This window comes from Xiphophorus maculatus, chromosome 5 (assembly GCF_002775205.1).
Source record: "Xiphophorus maculatus strain JP 163 A chromosome 5, X_maculatus-5.0-male, whole genome shotgun sequence".
Classification (NCBI taxonomy): Eukaryota; Metazoa; Chordata; class Actinopteri; order Cyprinodontiformes; family Poeciliidae; genus Xiphophorus; species Xiphophorus maculatus.
In genome coordinates, this window is record NC_036447.1 from 8,200,975 (window position 1) to 8,213,669 (window position 12,695).

Here is a 12,695-nt window from a genome sequence, read left to right on the forward strand (position 1 = left end):
AATTATTGATAGGAAGATGTAAAACCGTTATATTGTGACATGTTTTTCAGTTATATCGCCCATCTGTAGTTCAGACCTTGAAACACCTTAAAACATAAATGCTGAATGCTGGGTTTTTGAAGCATTAAGACGTTTATACTTTAATAGATGAGAACAAATTTACTGGCACTTGTGAAAAAGACGTGGAAAAAGCCTTACAGTAAACGCCTCATTCCTTGTAACCAACCGCCAGTAGTGGAGTTGGTTAAAAACTATTTTACTGTTACTTTTCCCCACAGATTAAACTCAAAAGTTATTTTAAACTTTTATCTGAAATATTACAACTGATATAAAAGATTATGTACTTTAAAGCATTTTACAAATCTGTAACAGATGAGCTGTAAAATGTAACATCAGTATTGTAACAGCATAAATACATTGCCAAAGTAATGAAGTTAAATTATATGATGAATGTAATTATGGATGAGTGATATCAGCTATCAATGTGTCATTATGGATCTGATTGTATTTTGCTTTTCTTTAACACATCTGTGTTCCTGTTAGCAAACATCCTGTCGATCTGTTTACCCATCAGCTGTGAACACAGTGTATAAAAACAGATCTCAACTCTCGTAAACAAGAATTATATAATCACAGAACCATAAAATGGAAGGAAATTGTAGTTTTTCTTGTAGGATGTCACCCAGTTTGCCTCCTAAAACCTCAGCGGTTGAATGTTTTTGTTGTACAGTTTGATTTTTAAAGTATAAAAGCTTTATTTTCTGACTTTTCTGAATTTGTTTTCTTGTGTGAAAATGTTTATATATGAAAATTTTGTCAAAGTTTTTATCAGAGCTTCCATTAGCATGCTGTTTTGGGTGAAGATTGCAGGAAATTTAAGTTGTAAAAATTAGTTTGATATTGTGAAACATGTAGGTGTAGCAAAATTAGACAACATCTGCAAAAGAGGAATACTTTTCACAACAATGTGGATTTAAATAGTAAAATCTGAGCAGTTCTGAACCTCCACGAAAGCTGATTTTCAGTAAAAGATTTGGATTATGTTGATATGGTAAATGAAATTATTTTAGTAATCTATTGTTTATTCTGACTGCAAAAATTGGAAAAACTTAGCTAAACAGTGTAAGGCTGATTGTAATTTTTTGATTAACCGATTAATAGCAAAAGTTACCAGACTTTTTAAAATATATTTTTTTAGTTAATCGATAATTAAATTGGCAGTTATTTCCATCAGTTTATCGTGATTAATCCGATTGTTTCAGCCCTAATAGATAGCAATGAAAAAGTAATGAGAAAAAACTTGAGTCAAGTATATCTAAGTGTTTATTTTACCATGGCTTCTTTAAAATGAACATTTTTTACAGATTTATCAAAAGTGAAGCAAAACAGAACAGTATCAAGGCCATCACCTTAGGTTTAATCAAAACATTCCCTTTTCCCCCTCAAATAAATAGAAAAAACAACAAATGATTTGGTCCTGACATAAAACAGCAGAGAAACTGCAGCTTGCATTCATCATGGCTGACATGCTCAAATATCCAAAGGCACAGTAAGGAGGCTTCCTAAACAACAAAAAAAATCCTATTTAACCAGGTTTATGACTCGTTTTCTCATAAATACCAGCTGATCAGTGAGCCAGTCTCACCGACTACTGTAATCTAACTAAACCCACATAATCCTTCTCAACATTACTGCAGCTTTTCAAGCCGCTGCAGGCCGACACGTTTTTAGCCAAATACTTTAAAAAAACAGTCAGATGCTGTTAGAAATGTTTCACTTGTCAGGGGTTTTACCCAGACCTTGCTCACATTGTCAGGGAGCCGATAAAACAGCAACACGGATCGAGCAGGGCAGGAAGCTGCGACGGAAATACACTGAAAAACACTAAATACTACCAAGGATCTTTAGTCTTGCTTCAGGGAAAATATCTTAGTACACTTGAAATGAGACAGAACTGACTTACAAGTAACTTTTCAGTTAGAAATAATTCCTTAATATTGATGAAACTCACAGTACGGAAATATTATAAATTAAAATATCTAGCTGTAGTGGCAGATTACTTCATTTATAGGTAGTAATTTTTCATTAATGTTGAGAAACAATCAACTTGAAACAAATTCATACATCCTGCAAAGTATTTGTGAGTAGGATTGGGAATTTACCGTATTGATAATCACTTATAGGGAAAAATTTGATTTATTGTCCATCGATTTTAATTAATGATGTTAAAAAACTTATCGGAAATGTTATTTTACTAGAGCAACAATAAATAGTAAATTTGAAAATACAATTAAATAAAGTTACTATGTACAGTTTAAATCACACTTCTTTAAGTAAGTGGCGTCGTAAAGACCATTTAAAATAGGATTTTTTTGAAGAGTATATTGTGTTTATGGTGATATCAATGCTTTGCCATGCACTCATAGCCATACAGTTACCTGAAAAAAAAACCCCAGTAATTTTTAGCATTAAAATACACAAAATATCACAATATTGGCGTTAATTTTATATTTCAAGTGTGCTAAAATATTTGTACTGTAAACCAGACTAAAAATACTTAGTAAAACGTTGTGTTACGGAGTGTAAAGAAGGCGAAACAGACCAATCATCTTACCTCAGTGGTCAAAAATATTTTGATTAGACAAAAAAAAGCCATGTAGAGTTTAATCCTAAAATAAATATAATCATGAGGAGTTTGAGGACAGATTATGGGGCCAAAATGTTTGTGAACGCATAAAAAAAGCAGCATGCGAAGTAACTTTGGTAAGGGAGCCACAGTTTGCCTTTAATAAATCCACGGTTAGTGAGGCGTCTCTGTTGGTTTAAGGCAGGAAGTGGTTTCAGACCAACTATTCCAGCTGCATACTTAGAGTAATGCGTGCAGCATACTGTTAGGAGGGTTTACGACGATGAAGTCTGCATTCAATTAGTGAGCTTCTTCAGATCCAGCAGTCGGGAAAAGGGCATAGTAGTTTTATTCACCCCTGAATGGCTGCCAGGAGATTAAAGGAATAAACAAATCAAATAAACACTACCGGTACTTTTCTCCTGGTCAGTAACATTATGACAAGATGTAAAGTAAAATTTTAAAAAAGATTTATTTTAAAGAATACTGCCCCTTTTAATTAACTGAACTCTACAGAAAAATTGCTTTTAATTTGTGGGCACAGAGTAAAGGGAACTAAAAAACAACTGCATGACACGCAGAAAAAAAACATTAAAACTACACATTTTCCCCCTTGTTTTGAATTAAGTGCTACTTAGTGTTGGGTGGTAGAACAAAGTGCTGAATACTCTTGCAGAGAACAGTACCACATTTAAGGTAGTAAAAGTGGTGAAAACCTGTAAATTTACCCTTTTTGAAACAATAGAAACAAATGCCAGAAAGGGATGAAGGATCCCCCAATACATGTAAAAAAAACAAGATGGATAGATTTATGTTTTTTAGACTTCTAAAAAGAACCTCCAATAGTTGCTTAAATATGACTTCATCAATCAAATCAAAGATATTTTTATCTGTATATCATTACCAAATTACATGAATATGAAAAGATGTTCAACGTTATTTAACTCTAAGAAGTACTAACTGAACACAGAGACAGATTTTTATTAATATTTTAACAGTTTGTTGGGCTATTTTATCAATGCATTCTGCCACCACTGACGCTTTGATCTTCATATGGTTTAAAAATAAAATGAGTTTCAAAAAGAAATGCAGAAATCCTTCCGAAAAACGTGAAATAGCCCTTTACCCTTGGATGTCTTCGGAGCATTCTCCACTCTGCATTCATACAATGGGCAAAAAAAATCTTTTAAACATATTTTTACTTTATAAAAGGAAAAGTAGAACCACTGACTGCTTCTGTAGTGTTGAAACCAGAAGTTAGTCCAGATAAATTTAACATTCCTCTAAGCAGACTTAAAGGGACGGCAGCTGCAGACCAGAGACGCTCCCATCTTCTCTGTTGACTCAAACCTCCATCAAGCTGTATTATCTTGATTCTGATGAGTTATTTGCTTGTGAACAAATGAAAAACCCGGATCGGATCATGTCAGACCTGCCTGAGGACTGGAGTGAGTTCGCAGAGAGTCAGCAGATTGGTGAGAGGGGAAGCTTCCAGTTTTCAGATAAAAACTCATTGATTGTCAAAAAAACAAAACAGACGACCTGGAAGCAAACTGTCTCAAAGCAGAGAGTAGACCTGAAGATCAGTGCACCACGTCGTTGATGTTGTGGTCTATGTCATACTTTTCACAAAACTTGCTTGTGAAGGGGAGGCAGGTGAGATGCTCCAGCCAGTGGAGGTTGATGGGGTAAACATAAAACCAAACCACGAGGGAGGAGAAGAGCCCGACGTAGAAAACCAGCGACACAACGATCAGGATCCGCTTGCGGTATTTGTCGAAGGTGCCGAAGGTGACGTAGGGCAGGATGGCGAAGGAGAGCAACATGCCGCCTATGAAGCCAAAGATGTGGGCGATGTTGTCGATCCACGGCAGGAGGCCACACAGGAAGAGGAAGAGCACAACACCCAGGAGCTTGAGGAAGGCCTTCCACGGCTTTTCCAGCATCTGCCAGCCTTGGAAAAGCTCGACGAAGAGGCAGGCAAGGAGTCCAAACTGGGAGCCTGCTGGACCCACCTGGAGGGAGAGAGAAAAAATGAAAAGTTCAGTCCAGTTTTAGCTCAAGAGGCTTTAATTGGTGACTGGCTTGTGGAAAATCTTATTTTTTTTCTGGTTAAAAACACACAGAGCATCAGCAGCACCTACAGCTGTACGGCTGTGAGACCCGGGTTAAAGCAATAATTCACACGTTAAGCTGAATCAGAGCTTCTTACTTTTTATTTAACTTCTTAAGACAGCATCTTATTAAGCAAACTGAACTTGGAGAAAAGTCGCTAGTATCAGGTTTTATCTGTAATTAAAAAAAACACATCTTTTTTTTTTCCTGAAAATTAGTTGCAGCAGTCAAACAGGAACTGTTTTCAAAGACTCTTTTTTTCTGACCAAGAAAAGCGACATACTTATAAAATAAATGCATCTTAAAAATGATACTGATCCTACTTTGCTTTGCAACACTGCAGTGTGTGGCTCAGTTATAGATACAGTTCTGCTACAGAGCTGCAGAATGGGTCAGGCAGGAAAGGTGAGCAGATTAATGTGACGTCAGCGCTGAGTTTGGAGGCTTGGCCTGGTCAGCTGGCTAATCAGATGGGTGATCTGTGAACACATTAAACACCAGCAGCCTAAAAAAGGACGTGGCACTCCACCCACACGTCACAGACACACGGAAAGACATGATCCACTCACAGAGGGCAAAGGTCATTCACACTCAGTGGCCGGAATGGAGTCACTGTAGATAAAATGCTAGCCAAGCTACTGTTTCAGAGTTGCATTTTGGCTAAAACTTCATTTTCCTTAAACTAACAATCACTTCACAGGATGTTTTTATGCTTGGGAGGAAATTATATTTTTCTTGCTTTAATGTCATGTTGTGAAAAGACAAAAGCAAAATGTGAAATTTCTGCAAGTCAGTGAAAGTTTTTTCTTAGATAAAAACTTTTTATACCAATCTGAATAATAAGCTGAGATTAATGACCTGTTTAATAACTAGAATTAATTGGAATATGTGTGTGATTGAACTGAAATTATTCTTTTTTTAGGTGCCTCAAGACGACAGTAGCTGTGAATTGACACTCTGCAAATACACTGAGTTGAATTGAATCAGCTTTTAAAGTTATTCCACAAAGACAGCCAAAAAGCTGAGTTGATGAGAGGGTGTGAAGTGTATCTTCACACAGGTTACATGATTACAGGTGACTTATAATGTTTCCTTGAACAGGTTAGGATAGACTGATGGGCTTTACAAAACTTGTTCGTCATATTTTCTGCACAAAATTATTCTTAAATAAAGAGATTTTAGTCTGGTCAGTTCTGTCTATTAGCTGTTTTAGGGGGTCCTGTCACTTTAAATCCAAATAAGCTGCTGCTGGCCACACCCCCAAACGCTACATTTACACTAGGAAATAAAAATGGCTGCAAAAAAGCGCAATTATGCAATTGTACATCTTTGAAAAGCATTACTAGAGCCTCCTGCACAACCAACAAGTATGTAGCAAGTGGTTTCTGGATGGGAAGCAAACAACAAAACACTTGTCTTTTTCCAGCAGCCATTGTACAGCGCATACAGCAGTAAAAACCAGCTGATCAAATGTGCTGGAACTCAGCCTGGTTGCTAGGTAATGGGCAGAGTTCCGCTGGGGTTGCTAGGTAACGGTGCAGTGCCTGTCGAATGTGACTAAACAATCAAGAAGTTTTTGAAGCGACTTATTTACCAGATACCAAAAAAAAAGGTTTCGGAGTAAAAATTTCAACCTGAGCAAAAGATGCAGCTCAACCAAACAGAACAAAAGTCAAAATTTTAACAATCTGAGCCTCGATGCTCAGATTGTTGACCAGAATTTCACCAGGATTCACTTTGAGGATGAATCCTGTTTCTGGAGCCGAGTCGAGGCGCTGCAGAGAATAATTAACCAACCAGATGAACAGAACGTCCTCCTCTTTCTAATTCCTCCTGGCCAGAGACAACTATAATCTCCACTTCCGGGCGACTGTTTCCACACAGCAATGCTCAACGTGTTTTCACTACACATCAAACTGGAACACTGAACGAATAAGAACTTGCTTTGGTAAACAGAAGCAGGATTAGGCGCAAAACGGGCCATTTTCCAAATGCATGCTTCAATGTTTTAAATGTTATTAACAAACTCTTGGAATTAAAAGTGCTTAAGCATCAGTTATTTACACAAAAATGAAACTACTTTTATGACTTTCTGCAGTTGGAGTCAAGGAATTATGCAGCAACAAAGAGATGTGCACATAAAACAGCTCGATTATTGCATTACAGTATTTAAAAAAAATTCTACATCCTTATCTCTTTAATGTCTTGTTTTATTTTAGTTTAATGTTAAAAAATTCCACATTAACAAAAAAATTAAGGGATTAGGCACCAGAATCACAGGGACCCTCATGATTTAATACATTAAACTATGAAAGTACTGCAAAAACTATAATAAAGCTGCTGCTTATACTTGTATTTTGCCGGTCAAAAATGCTTGACAATCAAGACTGGAGTTCAACCATCGAACTTAAAACTTGTCAGGAAAATCTTCTCTTGCGTCTCTGCATGTATCTGACCTGCAGGCAACTTCCTCTCCTTTGACCCTGCAGCCAAAGACGTTCAGCCATCTGTTGCTGCTTCCAACTGAGGTTACGTCCAATTTATTTGCTGAAATCTGATATTTTTGTGTGTTGTTCATGTTACTAATTTAATGCAACCGCAATCAGACGTATGTGTCAACCATTTATAACCCTAAAGTGATCAGTGTGCAGGAGAAGGACGTTGACGTTTAAAGAAGTAGGTTTATGTTGAAGCTTAACAGCAATGAGAGTCAACCAACAACAGCAGCGTTTTGTGGAGCATTAGCTATAATTTTTATAGAGATACATTTTTGAATCTGGTGGAGTGGTAAGAATATGCACTGTAAAACATGTGAAGGTGGGTTACCTTGAAAATGAAAGTCCACCTGCTGACTGGAAATGCAATTTAAGTCGACTGAGAAAATTGTTTTGGTTTTAACTCAGAAATTAAAGTTGATGTAGTTGATTTAACAACAAGAGACAAGTTGTCTAAACATTGTTTTTTAAGTTCATTAATCTTGAATTGTGAGTTTTAACTTAATGCTGCAATTTAAACCAAATAATGATTTCACAATATGAAAGGAATAAACTGTCCTCACCTGGTTAAAGAGCCACATTTCTCTATTATTTTACTCACATTATCAAGTTAAAATAACTTATTTTACTTTAGAATAATTTAAATTCTGGTTTCAAATTGCATGGACAAAATTTCTGATTTGATAATGAATTTTATTAAAATTAATAATTTATTGATTAACAGAAACAAGCCGCTAAGCATTCTGGGAAATAGGTCCCACTCCTGTCTTTTTCTTCTATCAGTTTTTTAAGCCTAAATTCTAGTTTATTCAACTCTTGGAGGTTTGAGAAAATTAATAAAAAGTTAACTTACTTTCACAAATTCACATTTAGGTTCAAAATCTAAAATTCACAAAATTTATTTGACTTAAAGAGTAGAAGATAGTAGACACAACTAAATGCGGCTCAAATGTTTTTCAGTGTGTTGTGATGCTCTATACGTTCAGATTTTCAGAATTATAATTTTCTGCCATTACTTACATTCTGATTTAACATATTTGGTTTCTGCTGATGCAGAATTTGACGCATTTCTCACATCAATGATGTAAAAGTTGGATAGAATGGGTCATGACCGTTCAGACTGCTGACACCGGAAACGATCTGACACATGTCTGAATGGGGGTGAAAAGGTCAGAATTGGGCCGTTCGGACTTCAATGTGGATGTAGCCACAAAGTAGCAATGGAGGGTATTCTGGTTAGCATTACTTATTGTAATAATTAAAACACAGACAACTGGCATAGATACTTCTCCATCTCTCATTTAAAACAAGAAAGGAGCAATGTTACAGTCTATTTTAGGTTCCTATCCTTGACGAATCTAAACTCACGCTCCTTCCATCCTAAGTGCTGCTGTTTGCGTTATTTTTCCATAAGGCTCCATGACTTACCGCTGACAGTATAATCTACTTAAAGCGCCTCTTTAAGTGGATTGACCGGCATGTGTCGTGTGTTGCATGTGCTTCCTCGGGTCGCTACTGGTATTTAAAGACCTGCGGGACGGTCAGGGATGAGGAGAGTTGGGTGCCGGCTCTCGTGTCACTGTACGCCACACGCCACCATCTTACAGAATCGATAAAATAACATGTTTTGTTTTTTATTTAAGCCATGTTTAAGTTGAACAGCATCAGAGAGGGAACAAGTCTCAGGATTAACTTCTTCTTCATCGACACGTGTGGAGCTAAGGGAACCCAGACAAGGCCGGACTTTGCTACAATTGTTTTTATTTAAACTGAAAAAGTAATCCCATTCACCAAGCACTGAGGCAGTTGCCTTTGTTAACCCACACAAAGGCATTAGGCTAATCTCCTAATAAGAAAAGTGGGCTTCCCAACCTCACATGTGGGTAAAAAAACCATAATCAAGACTGCTATTTCTCTACATGCCAATTTTATTACTATTTTATGTTTTTCCCCTTTTATGGGACAAAAACTGGTGTTACTAATGAGAAAATCTACTTATCCAGAGACGCAGCCATGGCTGACTCTGATACTTTCTCTCACGTTTTAATCTTGTGAACTAACAGAACGGCTTCTCCTTTCCATCAGTTCACCTGACCAGACACTTTGGAGGAGAAATTCTCCCAAACAAGTGAAGTAGTTTCGTCATGAATGTAGTAATGAGTTAACCTAAGTTATTACAGGAAGTAACAAACCTTTTGACACCAAACAGCATAAACAAATCTCACAGAATATCTCAAAGTGATTTTGCAAAAAAAAAAAAAGAAGAAAAGGAGCAAATGTTACTGTTTAACGTCACATTTCTTCATTTTGCAGGTTCGGCTTTCAAGAGACGTCGTGAAACAGGAAGTTAAACTACAATTGGACAGAATTTGTTTTTACATTTTGCTGCTAGGATGAGATGGTTTTGTTGGCTGCATCAAAATTGGTTTATTTTGCATCACACAAGTCACATGACCAACAGCCGGATGTTGCCACTGGGGCAAACCACAAAGAAGAAGCTGACAGGAAGTAGTGGGAGATTGATGGCGCTGCAAGTTGTTAAATGGGTTCTTTCCATGTCAGCTTCCGCGTTCGGGGAAAAGCGGCTCGGTCGTTTCCGGTCTATTGAAAATGGCACTTTCCACTCGGTGCTTGCAGGGCTCGTCCAAGGTAACAATTAATGATGTACATCAATCCGAAGCCCCAACAGGTAAGCTGGAAAAAGGTTTTTAGATGTACGCCTCGTTATACGTTCACAGATACAAAGGTGGGTTTTACTTTCTTTAAACTTTGAGGCTAACATTAACTTTAGCTTATGCTAGTAGGCAATATTCTGACATTTGTCTTGTAAAAATCTATTTAAGTATCTAAACCTTTTAATCCACGGAGATGTTTTTACCTTATTTTGTACTTATTTTCAAGTATATAATATGTGTTTATTGTAGTTAGTGTCAGAGACTAACTAACGGGGGATTTTAGGTTCAGGCTTTTTGCTTCTGAAGCATGAAGCACAACAAGCCCATAGCTTAACAGTAGAGCAGCTCTGGTGTCAGAGTTCTAGTTCAGCTGACTGTTCAGGTTCAGAGTTGTTGCTTTGAGAAAAATATGGCCGTGTTCCTTAAGGTCTCCATGTTATTTAGATTTATTACTTTTGAATGCTCCTTGTGAAGAGCTCAAATAGGATGTTTTTTTACAGCGGTGTGTACAGGCGGTTGCTCGGCTGAATACAGACATGATTCCATGGAAATAACACAGAGACGGCTCCTTCATTTACCATCCGTCTCCCCCGGGTAGTTTTAGGCTGAAGAAGTTCATTCGGAGTGAAGTGAAAGCTGTAAACTTTGCTGTGCGCCGTTAGCTTTAACTGGTAGCAACGGATATTTAAGAGCCACCATCTTATTAATTTATTATCGCTGGGCAATCCAGGAAAACTTAAAAGCCCATTTTGTTTGGAAAACAACAATGTTCATAGTATTGCTTTATTTGCGTCTGTAATACGACTTTGTCTTTTCTAGCTGTTATGGTAACTCAAAGCGGAAATTAGACAGAAGCATTTCACTCATGCGGATGTGACTTCAGCGCTGTACATGCAAAGAGCCCATTAATTATCATGTCAACAAACCTATTCACACTTGATTTTATTTGTGTTTCTTATTCAGTGAAAACACAACAATTGCAAAATTATGTTTATGCAATATTACTGGAACATCAACAAAGTTTTGCGCACATTTGTAATGGAAACGCAGCTGCTGACGTGTTTTCACCGTCAGGTTGTGTGTGACCTTTTGCACACACAAATTCACGCCGAGAGCTCACCTCGGCTCTGTAGGGGAGGAACAAAGCAGAGGCCAGGTTTCCGGTGATGCCACTGAAGATGTAGATGATGGAGATGCGGGCCCAACCTGCCAGCTTCTCCAGGTCTCTGAGTACGGTCATCTGGAAGATCACCGACACGGCACAGTGAAAGAGCCTGAACACACACACACACAGAAATCTGTTAGAAAGAAAGTGTGCTATGGTTGCTCAAATCACTCAAATCACTAAGCTCTTTTGCTCTGCTTGTTCAAATTAAAAGGGGTAAACGTGAACGTGAGGGATTTCCTTTGTGCTCTGAGTATTATGGAGCTCATGTGAGTGAACTGCTCACCTATTTGATTATGCCAGAATCTAAAAATATCCTCAATATTTAAGTAGAAGGATTATCTGTAGGAAATGACTCAAAAGTCTCACCTTTTTTGTAAAACACACATGATAAGGTGAGACAATTTATTCTAAATTCAAAAGCTCTAAAGGATCTTTAAAAGTTGACATATTATGCTTCCTTTAACAGATTAGGATAGCTCCATGGGCTTTACAAAACACATTCATTACATTTTTCTTAGCTAATGAGATTTTAGTCTGATCAGTTCTGCCTATTTTCAGCTGTTTTATGGCCTCTTGTCACGTTAAATTCAAATAAGGTGCTGCTGGCCACGCCTCCAACTCAACGTTTACACTCGAAAGTGAAAATGGCTGCAAATAAATGCGCACATATGCAACTGTACATTTTTGAAAAGCACAAGTGGAGCCTCTTGTACAACCAACAAGAATGCAGCAAGTAGTTTCTGTATGGGAAGTGAACAACAAAACACTTGTCTTTTTCCAGCAGCCATTGTACAGCACATACAGCGGTAAAACCAGCTGACCAAACATGGTGGAGCTCCACTTTGGTTGCTAAGTAATTGGTTGCTAAGTAATGGTTGGGATTTGCTGTGGTTGCTGGGTAACAGCGCAGCTCCTGATGATTTGTTACTTTACATTCTGGAGGTTTTTTCTGGAGCTCATTTTCCAGTCACCAAAATGTATTAACTTCTTGCCAAAAACCAGATGGGTGTTGTTTTTTTTTGTGGTTGTTTTTAGAAGCAATAGATTCACAAAAGGAAGTATAACAAACATTCAAAATGTGAATTTTGCATAGTAGATCCCCTTTAGCTTCCAGAAATCAAACAAGTCGTTTTATTTTGTGAGAGTTCGTCGGTGGTCTGCCTGAGTCGCACCCAGCATGGAGGAAGAGGGAAAGCCACAGCCGGTAGAACTGATCGGGAACGTCTGGATTCAGGAAGGGCAGCAAACCGCAGACATCAGCCAGACAGTGGACCTGCGACAGAACACAGCGATCAGAAACAAAACTATCTCACTAACAGAAGCACAGACACACAGTCAGTGAGGTGCGGTGAGGTTCATAGCTGGTGAGGCACTGACTTAATCATTATCACATTTACAAATATAGACCCCCTGCAAGTTATTGTTTACATAAGGAAATTTCGCGCATGCGGACAACGCCGGAGGGCAAAAAGGCTATTCTTTAACGTGTCATGTATATAAAATAATTCCGTTAACTCAATCAAACTTGGACATGTAGATATTATTAATTTCGTGCTGTGCTCCACAGCAAAGGGAAACCCGTTAAAGTACAACTAAAAACCACGTCTTTATCGCTC

General features: G+C 37.7%; 1 protein-coding gene across 2 annotated transcripts in view; it reads right to left on the bottom strand.

Annotated features, from left to right (window-relative positions):
* Window positions 1–1,305: 1,305 nt before the first annotated feature.
* The window catches only part of rhbdf2 (rhomboid 5 homolog 2), a 52,222-nt gene continuing 40,832 nt past the window's right edge, over window positions 1,306–12,695 (bottom strand). For both annotated transcript variants that reach the window (XM_005797542.2, XM_023334084.1), the window contains exons 16-18: window positions 12,252–12,352; window positions 11,032–11,185; window positions 1,306–4,641 (exon numbers count right to left, since the gene is read on the bottom strand). In XM_005797542.2, the coding sequence (XP_005797599.1) occupies window positions 4,210–4,641; window positions 11,032–11,185; window positions 12,252–12,352 (687 nt within the window). In that variant the 3' untranslated portion in view covers window positions 1,306–4,209. The remainder of the gene's footprint in view (window positions 4,642–11,031; window positions 11,186–12,251; window positions 12,353–12,695) is intronic.